At 45.4% G+C, this 15,996-nt stretch overlaps 1 protein-coding gene and 1 long non-coding RNA gene across 2 annotated transcripts in view; both read right to left on the minus strand.

The window, feature by feature from the left end:
* The window catches only part of TSC1 (TSC complex subunit 1), a 42,939-nt gene that overhangs the window by 15,031 nt on the left and 11,912 nt on the right, over positions 1-15,996 (minus strand). Inside the window, 7 exon segments of the mRNA XM_025051129.1 lie at positions 297-472; positions 6,131-6,204; positions 6,527-6,681; positions 8,000-8,144; positions 10,051-10,203; positions 11,257-11,360; positions 12,701-12,886. Coding sequence (XP_024906897.1) covers positions 297-472; positions 6,131-6,204; positions 6,527-6,681; positions 8,000-8,144; positions 10,051-10,203; positions 11,257-11,360; positions 12,701-12,806 — 913 coding nt within the window. The 5' untranslated portion in view covers positions 12,807-12,886.
* On the minus strand, positions 1,978-6,115 carry LOC112484772. The gene is made up of 2 exons (XR_003048178.1): positions 5,537-6,115; positions 1,978-5,428 (listed from the first exon to the last, which is right to left on the minus strand). It is a non-coding gene; the product is annotated as an uncharacterized LOC112484772 (long non-coding RNA).

Below are 15,996 nucleotides of genomic sequence, written 5' to 3' on the forward strand. Positions count from 1 at the left end.
TAGAAGTCTCAGACCTGAACCTTTTTTTTTTTTTTAAGCACTGAAGGCACATCCACGTGGATTGCTGTTTGATCAGATACGAGATCAAGGACATGGGACTCAATGCAACTTGAAAGAGGAATTATTAACCAGGAGAAAATGGAGGCAAATTCGAATTTTAAATATTTGGGAAACGGCTCCCAGGAGCTGAACTAAGTCTTATTGTAGGAAAAGAAAATAAAGTCAATAAAAATAAACAATGCTTTCCAGAGACAAAGTGATAAAGCAGACAGAGAAGTACCAAAGTCAGTTTTTACCATAGTTATTCTGTGTGTCGACGTAAGGGCCTGCGGTGCCATCGGCTGCACGGTGAGGGAAGCGGGCTGAGTTTTGGTGAGACACAGAATAGCCATCTTCACATGAGGCTTCTGTGGGGTCCAGAGAGATTTTGGCACACTCTACTACAACATCATGTGTTTCCAATTTCCTCCACCTGTAAAAGGCAGCGAAAGCAAGAAATACGAGTTGTAATCTATTTAATCAAACAGTCAAATAGGTACAAGTGCTAACTCAACGCCAGCCACTCGCCCCTGATTAGCAAAGAACAAGGCAGAACCACACCAGCCCAAGTATTTCTCAGTATTACCAAATAAATTAGCCATTCAAGTCACAAACCTAAAAGCCCCCTATTCCAAATGGCTATATCGAGTTATCAGAAACTAATCTGAAACAAAAATTTCGACAAAAGAGTAGGCCTAGCTTTAAAACAGAACACGAACTGTGCAGAGCAGTCACTGGGGGAAAGTCTCCTTTGGAACAGAGGTAATCAAAGAACAGAGAGACTCAGAAACTGAGAGGGAGCTGAGGCCGATTTAAGGTCGCCTATCAGAGCCGTGGGGTTCTCATCCACCCCAGACCACAAACAGCGCAGAAAGTCTTCAACCTAGGATACTTAAAGAACTGTCCAAAGATTCCCGGTACGTGATCCACTGCCTTACTGCAAAGAATTTAGCCTATGGAAGCAGACACACACGAAATGTGCGACAGTGCTCAGCGCAGCGCAGCCTGGAACAGAAAGCAAAGATGTCACCCAGGGCCCAACCAAAGAGGTATACTCTACAGAAGGCAAATTATTACTCCACCATGAGAAAGCATGCTCTCAGCAGATGAGCGAGGGGTGGGGGCTGAAAACAAAGGGTGGGAAGGGACTTCCTGGGCAATGAAACGTTCTCCTACTGTGATTGCAACTTTTGCCAAACTTAACCAAAGTGATAAATTTTATTATATCTACATTATATCGTATTACAGTTGATTTTTAAAATCATGGTTTCAAAGACTAAATGGTCTAAAATGCTCAGGAAATGATCTTATGTGAGACAAAACTACTCAGAGATATGCCCACAAAGAGATGTAGACATGACTGCACTAAGAACTCAGATGGCAAGACCGGAAGTTATGGATGATGTTTCTTTTCTTCTTTGACTTCTTCGGTGTTTGCCAAACATTCTACAATAATAAATAATAAAAACAACATTGACCTGCTCAAGTACAAACTTTCTTCCTTTTAGACAACGTAGTTTTGCTATACGTGTTTCTGAGTAAGTAATAATCCCGCAGAGAGTCTCATCCGTGTGTCCCAAAGTTTACCAAAAACAGCCCAGCAACACTAAGGGCGCGCCATGGGTTCACCTTAACAAAGCATCCGATCCCACACAACTGTTCTAGAAAGCCCGTCATTTCGTCCCGGAGGCTGGGAATGAGGTGTGAAACACAGATGAGAGAGTCCGGGGTGCGGGGGGCACACAAGGCCGCGTCCCTAAGGAGGAGGCCCTTGAGTCTCCGTGCACGCAGGTCCCCACAGCTGCGACATTCATGTTACTGGTGGCTGTCTCCTCCTCACGCATTCTCAGCGTGACTGGAAAGTGATCGCAGGATGCACATGTACACGTAGGAAGATCGGTTTTGGACAAGAAAATAAGAATCACAATAAAGCAGGAATACATTTAAATGTTTTATTTTAATCAAAATAATATACGTACTTACAGTAGTTCCTTGATACCTAAAGGGACTTTTCATATTTTAATGTGTCTGAAACTGGAAAGTACAGGCTAATCAGTTATGTGCTAGTTTATTTGGCATTTGTCTACTCAGATGTACATAGAGTGTAAATATATTCTATGTTCAATGGTATCTTAGCGTCAATGAAATGACGGTTTAAAAAGTCAACCTCGTTTTAAAAGGTACCTCCCGTGCCTCTCCCCTCAACCACTCTAGCTGCTGCTTCCAATTTTCTGAACTAAATTGTTACCCTATCTCCATGTTTCTCAAGAATATACTTTACGCTTTAGATCTCCTGACGTATGAATTTTAGACATCGTCTATTAACTTCCTATTATGGAAGGTGAGGACTTAGGTCACTCCCATATATCCTTGTCCCTCCTCCCTAATGCTCTCAAAATAAATACGTCACTCTTTTGTTCTTTTTCAAAACTGATATTCAACGATTAAATATCATGACTACATAAGTACTATTCGCAACTGAGCCAAAGTTATACTATGATAATATTTCCTTTTTTGCTTGACTTAGTTTGTCCTGGAGTTCAAATTTTTCTGTTTCTTTTCCTTGGTCTTCTGTGTATCTATTACTAATTCTTCTTAAACTTGTTCTCACAGCCCTGAAACAACGCCATATACAACTTTTCCATAATGAAATGCAGACAGCTCTCCAGGACTATTCACTCGCTCCCTAAAGAGCCTCCTGCAGAGGCCCCCTGTCTCTCCCACCGCTGTTCTCGGCACTGTCATACAGTGTCACCCCAAGACTTCCCTGGACCATGACCCTGAGTCTTGGACTCTGTCTTCCTAGACTTTACTCTCGTTTTGGTGAAACGCATGTTCCGGTGCTTAGCTGAGAAACGGCCCATGGGCGACAAACGAGTCCTTGCACGTCTAAAAATCTCTCAAACTTGACAGGCAATTTGGCTGGAGACAGAATTCTACGTTGAAAATCCTCAACTCTGAAGGTGTTTCAGAAGTTAACACCATTCTGGCTTCTGATGCTTGTTTTTCGTTTTTTTTCTCTGAAAGGTTAATCTCTGGTGTTTTAAGACTTCACAATACTGAGACTTGGCACCATTCTTTTTCAATGATTAAGCTGAACACTAAGTAATCCCCCTCAATCTGGACACTCATGGCCTTCGATTCTCGTAGTATTGAATTTTCTTGTAGTATTTGTACTTGTATTGGAAATTTTCTTCTATCGTTTCTTTCACAATTTCTTCCTCCGCCAAAGTTTTCTGCTCTCTTTTTAAAACTCTGTTACTGGATGTTGGGCTTCCGGAACTGATTATCTTAAAATTTTCATCCTTCTTCCCATGTTATTTATTTCTGTCCTTTGACTCTGCTGAGGCATTCTCAGTTTTATCTTCCAATTCTTTTACTAAAATGTTATTAGAGTATTGCTTTTCATTTTCAAGAATTCCTTCTTTAGTCTCCTGACTGTTCCCTCCTGAGGCATCCTGACCTCTGCATACCTGCATAAGTGCCTCCTCCCTGTAGCTACCATAGACATTTTCTTCTGCTCTCCATATGACCATTGTTTCTGGCTCCTTTTTCTCCTCTTCACAGCGGCCTCTTGTCTTCTGTGTTAGAGCTTTCCTCAAAAGCCAGATGACCCCTCCCTGTCAAGGTGTGAGGCCCTGTAAACTGACCCAGGAAGCTTCCAAATCAACCACTCAAATCCCCTAAAAAAAACCCAACTATCGACATTCTCGAAGCCATGAGAGGTCACATTCACGAAACAAAAATGAGCTATTATAAAAAAGGAACACTCAGAGAACTAAAGAACTCTTCAGTAATAAAAACGTGGTGGTAGAAATGGAACTATAATAGAACGATCTAAAGCCAAAGGTAAGGACGTCTTCAGGAAGCAGAACAAAAGAGCACAGAGAAAAACGGGAGCGAAGAAGAGCAAAGGGCCACTCCAAGGTCCCATCCGAATACTAGGAGCTCTGGAAAAAAGAGAGACGTGGAGGGCAGGAAATCAAGTGTAATTACAGAAAGCGACTACAGAAAACGTCCTAGAACTTAAAGATACTAAGAGTTTCCAGACTGAACAGTGAGAACAGATTTATACCAAGGTTCGTCACTAGGAAACTTCAGAATATGATGAGAACAGAGAGAAGACTCTACAGGCTCCATGGCGAAAAACGACAGCAAACACACATGGTCAGAAATCAGGATGTCTTTGATTTCAACAGCAACACTGGAAGCAAGGTGGCAATGACATGATGGCCTCAAACTGCGGACACTGACTCCCGACCTAGAAGTCTACACCCAGCCAAAAAACTGCATCCTTCCTCAAAAAGCCAGTAGAAGACGTATCCCATGAAAACAAGAGTAAAGCAAAAAAGAGACAGGAGATACAGGGAATGGGAGATCCTGCAGAGGAGACAGGCAAAGGGGAGCCCCGGGAGAACAAGACGCCAACTCTGCAGCGGGTACAGAAAACCGCCTGCTCACACCAGACAGACCTAACAAGAGACGGGCGGGCTGCAGGCCATGGGGAAGGTTCTCGCCGTCTCTGTGCTGTTTTTCAATGAGGAACGGAGCACTAGGCGACCTTGGCCTAGACAACTTGTCTGCACTGAGCTTGTCTTGATTATGCACTGATGACGTCCTCACTCTGCCTATATCGGTGAGGACATCCACTCCCTGCCACAGAAGGCCTCTGCTCCGACCGCTCCCGGAAGCAGTGAGCTCAGCAGCAGCCAACACGGCAGCCCCCTCCCGCTGCCGAATTTCCGCAGCACGGAAGCACGTGGTCCTGGCTGCAGGCCTCGCCGGCCGCTCTGACTAGGGTGAGCCTACGCGTCCCAGAATCAGCATGGCCCTGGCCCACTGACGGCCCACGGGCAGAAGGGGCTCCTGCAAACTCTCGCGGAAGGAGAAGGCGGGCCAACAGACAGTCTGCTCTTCCTCCTGTCTCCTGGGTCCCTTCATCTGACAGTGACAAGACTACTCTTCTTTAGCCAGCGTCTGCTTCCGCATTAGTTTTTCAAATAAAACAATACATGTGGCAACACCATAAAGAAAAGAAAGAGAATCATTCACGTAAAAGCCAGAACAGTTCTCTGAGGTGGGACAGGAAACAGAGAGAAAGATGACTGCCACTCGGGAGGGTAACGCTCCATGTTAAAGTGGGTGGCGGCCACACGGATACGCACGTGTGATCGTTAAGCTTTGCATACACGTTTCTACGCTTCTCTACGCACATCTCACGTAAGCTGCTTGCAGCTGACTGAGGCTCTGCGTGGCACATGGAGGCGACGTGCTATAGGGACACCTGGCAGCAAGCCAGCTTTCTCAGTGGGAGATCCCCCAATGTCCGTGTCCACGGATTCGCTGCCCTCCAAAGAGGGTGCGCTCCCCTGCCCGGGGCCGTGTAAACCTGACTTCCAGGCGGAGAAGAGAGGGAGCTGGGCCCTGTCGGCCCAGGACGGAGACGGAGATGCTCATTTCACTGCCTCCTTCTCAGCTCCACCCAGCGCGTGTAAACCTGACTTCCAGGCGGAGAAGAGAGAGGAAGCTGGGCCCTGTCGGCCCAGGACGGAGACGGAGACGCTCATTTCACTGCCTCCTTCTCAGCTCCACCCAGCTTCAGCCGCCATGTGCCCGGTGTCCGCCAAGCAGCAGCCCTGCGGGTTTGCTCTCCCCAGACAACAGCCTGGGAGCTTCTAGAGGGCTCGGCGGAGGGCGGGAGCTGCCTGGCGAGGTGGGAGGGGGAAGAGACCCAGGCGGTCCAGCCACCCGGCATCCACCTGCCACCACCCACTCGTGTCCAGCCACACACTTCGCCCCTCGCCACACAGACCTGGGTGCCACCGAGCAGGAAGCCTCCCCGGGGCTCAGAGAGGCAGTCACCATGCTGCAGCCACCTCTGCTCCGCTGGGCGAGCTATGAGTTCTCCGCCCGCAAGGAATGTGTTTTAGACTCATATGAAGCTTTCATTGCACAAGTCCTTCAAAATGGCTGACTCCATGAGCGAAAGAGCCCGCGTTCCCAAGTGACACCTCAGGACGGACATCTCCCAGACGGCGTTTGCAATCTCCGAGACATTCTATAAAATTCTGTTACCGTTCAGTTCCCGTACCTCTGAGGGTCCAGTTCATGGTCCTTGGATCCAGTCACTAATTCCGGATGAATTCGCACATGCTCCATCATCGGCTAGAAGAGTTTGGGTTGACAAATTAGAAAAGGCTTAATTTCTGTGGTATCTCCACACAATGGAAGATTACGTGACGATAAACAGGGACGAAGTACCTTTTTGATACATGCTACAACAAGGAAGACGCCTGAAACACTACACCAAGCGAAAGACCAAACGTCATGTGACTCCACTTATGCGAACTGTTCAAAGCAGGCAGAGAGTAGATGAGTGGCTGCCTAGGGCTGGGGGTGGGGAACAAAATCCCCATCTACCGTTTCACGCGAGTTATAACTGCAGCCTGTCTACACGGCATCGAATAAACGAGCAGTTCTCATTTACCTTGACCACTTCCTCAAAAGTCGCCAAGTTCTCCTTCATACTGTAGTGAGATCGCAGAAAGGAGACAAAGTTGCAAGGGTACATTCCGTAGAGACGATGAAACAGAGCATAGACGCTGGCGTGGAGATGGACAAGGTAGATTTCTGTCACGTGGCCTGAAAGAGGAAACCGTTGAGAGGCTCTGAGCTGTACACAAGGCTGATGTGTGCGAGACAGACATGACCCCGAGGCCGCAGCACGGCGTTTTGCTTAGGCATATGCCCACCTTGCTGCGAAGACAGCGAGGATGGTTTTCTAAAATGCAAATGTGAACACGCCAGACACTTGTACTGAAAATCCATCGGTGGCGCCCTATGGCCCTGAGCAACCCCGATCTACTTAGGGTGACTCATGAGGCTCTTAGCGAGCTAATCTCCACCTTCCTCTCCAGTCACCCCTTAAAAAGAACCCTAGACATTCCTACAACACTGAAGTACCTTTATAATGACAGTCACTTCCCCTAACATGTGACACTGTGCTTCTCCACTGCCGTTTTCAGCATGCATCTCCTGAGAACTGTCTGACTCACCTCTGCTGCCACTGCCTTGCTCTGTGCTTGGTGCACAGCAGCGTTCAAATATCTGAGGAACTAACGCGTGAGAACCTTTTGAAGTCAGTACGTAGTCTTAACGATGCAGATTTGTAACTACTGAGTGAAAAAACTCTTCTGAAGTTAGTTTAAAAAGCTAAGTGTGGGAGAAAGAAAGCTTAGTCAATCCAGCCTCACGTAGAACCTATGGAGAGCCCAAGGCCACATACACACGACGGAGAGACCCCCCCTTTCACCTCAAGAAGAGCGCCGTGGGCCTGTGCTTGTTCCTTCGGCCTAAACAGGGAGCCACAGGGCTGTGTCACAGGGCTTACATACTCCACCCTTTCAACAGGAACATCTCCTGCTGGGATTACCGGAAGATTCCAAACCGTACATGCTTAGAGCACCTAAATCACCTTGATAGAGCTGTGCCATCAACTAGGAGAAAACGCGCTGCCTTCAAAATCAGAGCGCTGATCAGGACACACTGCGCTCCCCCCGGAATGTGCAGTGAACAGGTTCTCAGACTGGAAGCCTGTGTGCTGTCACGATGGACCAGAGGAGCAAGCGGAAGGGTCCACAAGCTTAGTCCCAGACTGCTACAGCGCAGACTGAAGCTGTTTTTCAGCTTACTGAAGACCAGGAAGTTTTACATCCTACCTGAGAACTAATCCTTCAAGCCAACAGAATAAGAAAGGTAAGGAAGGTATCTCATCTCAAGTCATGCTTCTTATTTGTGACTGCAGTGGACACACCCAAGGTACTTCCTTATCTGGCTAGTGACTACCGCTCATCTCGGCTGTAAAATTTGACATGTCCTTCCCTTAAAGCTCACGACCTGTTAATCAACAATGAAAGCATTCACCTGGTAGGGTGCGACAGGTACACAAAGAGATCTTTACCTGGTTTCTTCAGGCACCACGACGAAAGACGGCCAAAAATATCGAAGAAATCATGAAGATGCTGTTTTCCCGACTGTGGAATCATCGGTAGCATGGTTATCAACACTAAGACGCCTGTGGTGAGGACGATGACATCAGTGTCCATCTGCAGAAGGAGGCCAAGCAGGAGGAAACGCCTGTCAGGCACAGCTCGGGGTCAGCATCAGGGGGTCACGAGTGAGAGGTCTGCTCAGACTCACCTCCCTGTCTCTAAATCCCCAGGTCCCTAAGGGTCTGGGAGGGTCAACACTAGAACAGACTCAACAGAAAAGCCACTGAGGACCAGCTCAACCGTCTCTAGAGAGCAAGGCCACTTGGATGCACCCCTCGGAGCTTACGGAGCTTACGCATGGCTTGGTGACTCCCGGCCCTAAAGCCTGAGGGTGTCCCATTTACCCCAGTGAAGGAAGAACGGGAAGCTGCTCTTTAACTTTAATGGAACAAAGGAATGCTGCTGTTTTTGCTCATTCACCCAAATCCTAAAATATTTACTTTTTAAAGTCTGTTTAAAAAAAAAAAAAATCACACACTGACAAGTAACACGCTATTTTTTAAAGGATTACAACAGAAATAGATCTTAAGAAATGAGCAGAGCACTAATGAGTCTACTTAATGTCTCATCTTCACAGCAGCCTTCAGAAATCCGCAAATAAAAAAAAGATATAGTGACCGGCTAAGACAGCTAGTTTAAATATCAAGTCAATAAAGTTAGGCTAATTGAAGACACTTAATACTCAATGGATAATGAATCGACAAGACTAGCTACAGCAGCTCACCTGACCCATAATTACATCATGAATGTTTGCCAAGTAACTGGAATTCGAATTTAAGAAACAAGGGAGTAATCAAATGACTTCCAGGGAGGCTAAGACATTCATTACTCCTACTGGAAAAGGAATCTATGAGTCTGGAAATAAAGTTTTAAATACACGTAGTTTTTACATCAGAACCAGACCTTCTGTCATGGCAGATATCTAGGAAGAAGAACATTAAATATTGATAGAAAATCAAGAACATGTAATGAGCTCCAGCAAAAAAGACTAACCTTAATTTTATAACATTCTAACTAAGGCTTGGGTAATACTCCATGATTAATTTTCAAGGCTTATCCTTTTGGAAAAGATGAAGTAGTTTTGCAATCTGAACTAAATGGTGCCTCAAAATTGGATTAGATTCTCATCAATCCTTTTGCTTAAAAAATTAAGTTGTTATAACTGTTCCTGTTTTTCCTTAACATTACACCGTGTGTTTTACGACATCCTATCACTGGGACTCTTTGGGACCCGCCTCTAGGGATAATAAGTTACCCTTGTTGGCAGAGACAGACACCGACTTGCAGGTGCCACATCAGGCGAGTCCAAAAGCACCGCCGTCCTGCAGCAAATACTACTGGGTATCTGGGTGTCTGCGTGTCTCTGTGAGGGATAGGCAGTTAATATTAACCACACTTTCTCATTTTATAGATAGGAAATGAGTCCAGGAACTCAAACAGATTAAGCAAATAGCCCTGAATACCTTGGCAAGCCACTGTCCAATGAAAACTATTGTTCTATTTAGGTTTAGACTCCCTGTGTAGAAGGACGCACTGAAGTTAACACAACAGAGAACAATGCGACTCGGCAGGCACCTGATTAGAGCTGCAACTAAATAGGCTCCTAAATGGTTAAAAGAGCCTTTTAGCCCTTTTTCTATTAGCTGAAAGGGAATGTAGAAATGTGCTTTCTCCAAAGACAAACCAGCGTACTTTTAACTGAGGGAAGGCTATAGCATGATGTGGAACCAGTCTGAGTGAAACGTGACCATGTTTGCTGGGACAGAAGACATTTGACAGTCATGGTGATGCACTGAGAACTTACTGAGCACCAACTCTGCTACTGAGTGAGAAAAACCAACTGCCTGGGAGTTTCCAAACTCTCCAAACTAAAATCTAGATCGCTTGCGCTAAGTTACTCGACATTTCCAAAAACGATATTCACAAAGCCATTGCATTCGAATCCTTTCAAACAGCGTACCTTGAGACATTTTAGTAAAGAAGGCAAAAGAGGTGCTTGAGAGAGTTTATGCTTCCAAGATGGCTGCAGCCTTATGACGTGCCCCAGTAACGAGAGGGTGGATAACCGAGAGGCGGCTTTGCCCACGTATTCATTCATTTTGTCCAAGAGGTGCTAAAAGTGTGAAAGAACAAGGGAAATACATCTCAGTGAAGCCGGGGGGCGGTTGAGGGAAGCAGGGGAAGTCCGCGAAGGGCTGTGTGAGGCCACACAGACACGGGCGGCAGTGCCGCGTGCCGGTCCCACAGGTCTTCCCTTCGGTGAAAAGCGAGGGTCACGCAGGTGGACATCAAATTCAAGATCTTTTAAAGCGCGTTGGCAAAGAAAACACGGTTGCCTTTGGTCTTAGAGAGGGCAGCCAGTTTGCCACTCCTGAGAAAGGATCCCCGTCCACAGGTCTGCCAGCAAGAGGACAGCCCTCCGTGGCCCTCTTCCTGCAGTACGAATAGGCCGCTTCTTACAATAACCCCTGGTCCCGAGCCCAGGCTAGGTTGCTGAAGCTGTGAGGGCATCCTGCTGGAAGCAGCTTATAGCTACAGGTGCCCAGCCTACGTCATTTGGCCCCAAATATGAATCAGGTAGTAGAGGAAGTTAAAATTCAGCCCAGAGTCAAAAACAAGATGCCCTGTAAAAGGCAGACAATAGCAAGGCCTTCGGATCCTAGTAAAGTCACTGGCACACACGAGGTCGAGACGTTCCAAAGTCTGCTATTACAGAGCCTTGTTAGCAAAAACACCACATAAGGCAACTTCCCAGGGCCCGGTGCTGAGAAACGGGACTGGTCAATCAACCCATTAACCACCTACACTTACAGACCTTCCCACGTGGATTCAAAGTCGAATAATCCTACTCAAAGTGTGTGTTTAAAGAGGGACACCTCGTGGATCAAACTGGCATTGTGCAATTATAATGCTGGGATGATAGGGTTTCTTTAAACAGCAAGATCTGAAAAAGCCTCTGAAATGTTTCGTTTTTGTCAACTTTTCGGGGCACACGGGTCCTGCCAATTATTTTGCATGTGGTTACAATGTGGGAACGACATCCTCTATGGCACACGGCAGTTGAAGAGTGAGCTCTGGAGAGACTGCGCGGGGGCGTTGCACAGAAGCTGGCACGCTGCTCGCCGAGGATGTACGAAATGCCCTACCACTACGTTCCAGCAGTTACCTTATCATGTGGCTCTTGCAAGGTAGTCAGGATGTGCAATACCGGCTGGGAATTGGTTTCCAGGTAATAATCCACCAAGGTGTTTACGAGCATCGGACCGCGATCTAAACGAAGAAAAGGGCGATTTCTCATAGTTATTTCCTTTAACATTCTAAATTTCCCTCAAATAGCTACCTGTCGCAAAGTCCAGAAAATGCTTCTTTACGTGCTACCCAGAGATACCTAGGGCACTGTATTTCTGCCGTCTTACATTAACTTAGGTTTAACAACAGGATGATGCCAAGTTTATTTTCCTAAATATCCATTCAAGCACATGAAATGCTATCTTCTTTTACACTGCTTTTAGTTTAAAAAACAATTCATGTCTACTGTTAACAATTCAGACCACATGAAAGCACATACAAGTGAAAGTCTCCCACCACCTGCCTCCCAGCCCACTCTGCACAGATGCCCTTGAGTTTGGTACACATCCTTTCAAACATTTTCCTACTTGTACAACCTCTCTCCCTCTCTCTCTCTCTCTCTCTCCTCTCTCTCTCTCTCTCTCTCTCTCTCTCACACACACACACACACACAAATATAGCCCCCACATCCATATATCTACAGCCTGTGTATGTATGTTCTTCCACTTAACAAGCAGAAGCTGACCCCTCCGCATGCCCCCACGTCCATATATCTACAGCCTGTGTATGTATGTTCTCCCACTTAACAAGCAGAAGCTGACCCCTCCGCATGCCAGCATCTGCGACCTACTGCCTTCTCCTGACTGACCGACCGACCTCCTGTCTTCCTCCGTGTGGCTCTACATACTTTAACCATCTATCTACTGAATGACACTTGGCCTTTTCCAATTTTTCACTGTATTTTATTCAAGGCTAGAGTGAAATACAGACTTTGTAAGTGGGCCAAATGATACATGTTTTTAAACTGATGATAGGTACTCCAAAAAGGCTAAGGCTGAACACCAATTTACTCTCCCGCTAACAATTTCTATGATCAATATTTGATTTTTATCAACCAGGTAAGCAAAACAGGGTACTGTTTAAATTCGTATTCCTCTGATCAAAGAGAGGTTAAGCGTCTTTCATATTAAAAATCACGTATTTGATTACGGATGACACGACGTATCTGGAGTCTGCCTTAGCATACCTGGGTGGGACAGCACTGGGGAGGTACGACAAGAATGGCAGAGACTATGGCACTGGGTTTGTGGGGTTCCCTACGGGAGTCTTATGTCTCCATTTGTGCACATAATTGAATATTTCCGCAATGAAAAGCTGAAAACACATACAGAGTGAATCCAGCAATCCATGCTCTTTATTGGTGGTTTCGGACTCTCTTTAAAAAAATGAAAAGCGGAATTTATCAGCAGGAGTCTAGTCACCTCTAGGTCAATCCCTTCCGATTAGCAGGCAAGCGAAATGGAATGTGTGAGCTTGCTCACCAGAAGTGAGGTTCTCTTTAAAGACAGCTGTGACGTCATCACGCACACTCAGCACGGGGGAGTCCAGCATGGAGAGCAGCTCCCCAATATTTGCTTGTTGGGCCATTATCTTACACGGATGTGCTGTGCCGGGTCCAGGACGTTCATTAAAGACTCCGAAGGCTCTTCATTGGTGCCACTACCAGACTGAGAAAAAGGAAGAGGCGGAGTGACAAAATGGTCCCATTTTGCCCCACAAACACTACCTGCAAGACAAACCAGAGCACGTGTCCGATGCCATGAAAAGCTGGTCCAGAGCTTTGCTGGTAAAGGAAGCTAGGGTGTGTGAATAATTCCGCCTCTGACAAATGCAGCAATCAGAGCCAAATCTAAGAAATGACACCAGTCAGAACTGATCATCAAAGCAACTTCATGTAGAAAAAACAAATCTCAGTTATATTCCCACTTCTGATTCGACCTTGTGGTTTTGGTTAAGATTGTTTGTTTCGAATCACTGACCTAAAAAGTAGGTGACTTATTTTCAGAAAAATAACTAAAAGCTTACAATTTTCTTCTTGACAATCACATCAGTGTCTGAAAGTTAGTATAGCTGGTTAGGTCACCAGTCCCTAAGGTCGATATCTAGTTTGAACCAGGGGTCATTTCTCTATTTTCAGCATACGCTGCCCATCCTGGATGTCTACCACACACCCAGATGCCACTGGTTACAGGCAAGTAGCAGGGGCATCAGAGCAAACCTTCACCCTTCAAAAACCCAGTTCTTTATGGTCAAGGGGCAGTTGCTGCATCTTTATATATCCAAAACCAGCCCATCCCCCACAGGTGGCTATCCACATTCACAGTTACGTATTTTTCCCCACTTGAGGTTCCAAAGCTCTATATTCAAAAACAAGTAATAACAGCCATTTATTAGACAGGCACTGTATACATTTTATAAACATCGCTGAATATACTTCTCATACTAGTACTGTGTGATTTGTTCTTTGTTCCTCATTTCATAAGGACAGAAACGAGAGTCAAGCCATTTGCTTGGGGTCACAAAGCTAGCAAGAGGCAAAACCAGGGAGAACTGATATCTAAGCCCAAATCTGCCTGACTCCAAAGCCCCAAGCCTTTAAATGTGACATGAAGCTAGCTGTGGTTTTGACCCTCACGGCAACTCTGTGAGGCAAGCAGATATTAAGATATTATTATTTTACAAATGAGAATGTGGGTACTCAAAAAGGGTAAATAATTTTGCCATGGTCACAAGGTGGCCTAGCTCCCAGGCTTCGACAAACATATATGTCATTTGAAGCCATATTAAAATATATTCTTTTCTACTTACTTTTTATTTATTTATTTATTTATTTTTTGAGTAAGCTAAATTAGCAGTTCTCAAGCTTTAGAGTCTATCAAAACCACTTGGGATGCTTATTAGAAATGCAATTTCCTGGGCCCATTTCAGAACTGGATTTTGGGCTCAGGAATCTGCATTTTATAAGCACTCCAGGTAACTCTTATATGGGTGATACGTAAGCCCTGTTTGAGAAACACTATGCTAAAAAGTTAAGCTCCTCCTGCAAGGATGCTGAATTCAGAGTGGTAGCCATGATCCCCGACACCGGCAGTATTAAATTCGTACCATCTAGGCTCCTGTTTAATTAGAACCCAGCCATATTTACCGCTTTGGCTCTTGGCGAATCGGAAATTCAGTAGCCAGAAATATCAATTAAAATATCTAAATGCATTTTTGATGGCAAATCATGACGTAAGAAGTTGCTGAGTCGCACCTATAAACATAAATAAACCTTACAGGTAAATCACAAAGGAAGTCAATTTCAATGGGCTCAGAGGAGTGAGACAACAACTGATAAATTTCACCATAAAAGAATTCAAAACTGAAAACAAAAAATTTCACCTTATTGTGAGTTGGATTAAACTTTTAAGTGAAGATAACACCAACTAGGCAAAGTTTATTCCTCTTTGAGAGGATTAAATGAGATAATGTATGTCACACACTTGGCACAGTACCTGGCACAAAAAACACTCAGAGCAGCACCTGTATTGTTATCAGAAAGAAAACGAATAAAAATCTTCAGGATACCACTCATGAAGACTTTTTCATAAAGCACATTTATCTTCGTAGCCGGGTTACACAAAGGATTCTCAGCTTTAAAAGTATTTTGTCCCTAAGTTTGGTCTTGTTCCAATAAAACTGCTACTCACCTAGTTAACAGTCTAGTGAGACTGAGTTTCTTGTGTGTAATCAGAAGACAGTCATTTCCGAAACGTCCCTCCAAATGCAGGCAGCCCAGAGCACAGAGCGACATGAGCTCAATTCTAAACAAAGATGGCGCCCGTCCAGTCAACTTGGCGATAGTCGGGGATCACCAGCTTGGACTATCGAGCTTGTTTTTCAGTTTGTAAATATGATTTAGGTGTAAAAGTCTGGTTTCTGAGGCCTACTCTTTCCAAAAGCTTGACAGAAGGCAAAATTAAGGTTTTACCTAAAACACATTATAACATTTTTGGCAATGAGTTTTTCTCTTTGGTTCTTAAATTCTACCTTTCAATCATATTTCCTAATCCCCAGAAAAAATATAAATCTTGGGCTTTGTGTGAGATTCTTCGTTTAAGTGACCCAAGTTCGAGGATTTCTGATACTCCAAAAAGCCCTTATAAGAAATCATGACTTCTGGAATGGGTCCTATGATTGGAACATCTCTCCTTTTTATACTCGTTCAAATATTTCTTGAGGGCCTGAGTGCAGGGCGCTACGTAGGGAAGGCAGACTCGGCAAGCGCAACAGAGAATTACAGGTGCACAAGCAGGAAACGGACACGGTCCGGTGGGTACGCAAAGCGGGGAAGGGCCCAGCTCGGACTGGACTTGGTGGTGGTGGGTGAGACGCACACGTGTTCAACACACGTTACGGCCTACAGAAGATTAGCTAGGAAAGGTCACTTAAAGGTTAGCACCACAGGTACATAAGACATCCACTCATGGCTGTGAAAGTCTCTCTTTCATTTTGGAAATGACCAAGCACAGAAAATAGAGAAGACAGAAGCCAAAAGTCAACGTCTGGGTTAACGCATTTCTGCCTCTCCACGCCAAAGCAACAGTCCGTGAACTTCGATATGCTCTTTAGTGGTCAGATGCCACAGCACAGCACTATGGATGGTGCTACTTATAGCAAGAAGCCATGACTTTCGACACCCACCACCTACCCCAAAGCCTGTCACCCTGCCAGTCTTCCGGACCTCAGTAAAAGGCAGAACCATCGGTCTAAAGCAAGCATCTAGGTGGCATCCCCG

This window comes from Pteropus alecto, unplaced genomic scaffold (assembly GCF_000325575.1).
Source record: "Pteropus alecto unplaced genomic scaffold, ASM32557v1 scaffold67, whole genome shotgun sequence".
Taxonomy (NCBI): Eukaryota; Metazoa; Chordata; class Mammalia; order Chiroptera; family Pteropodidae; genus Pteropus; species Pteropus alecto.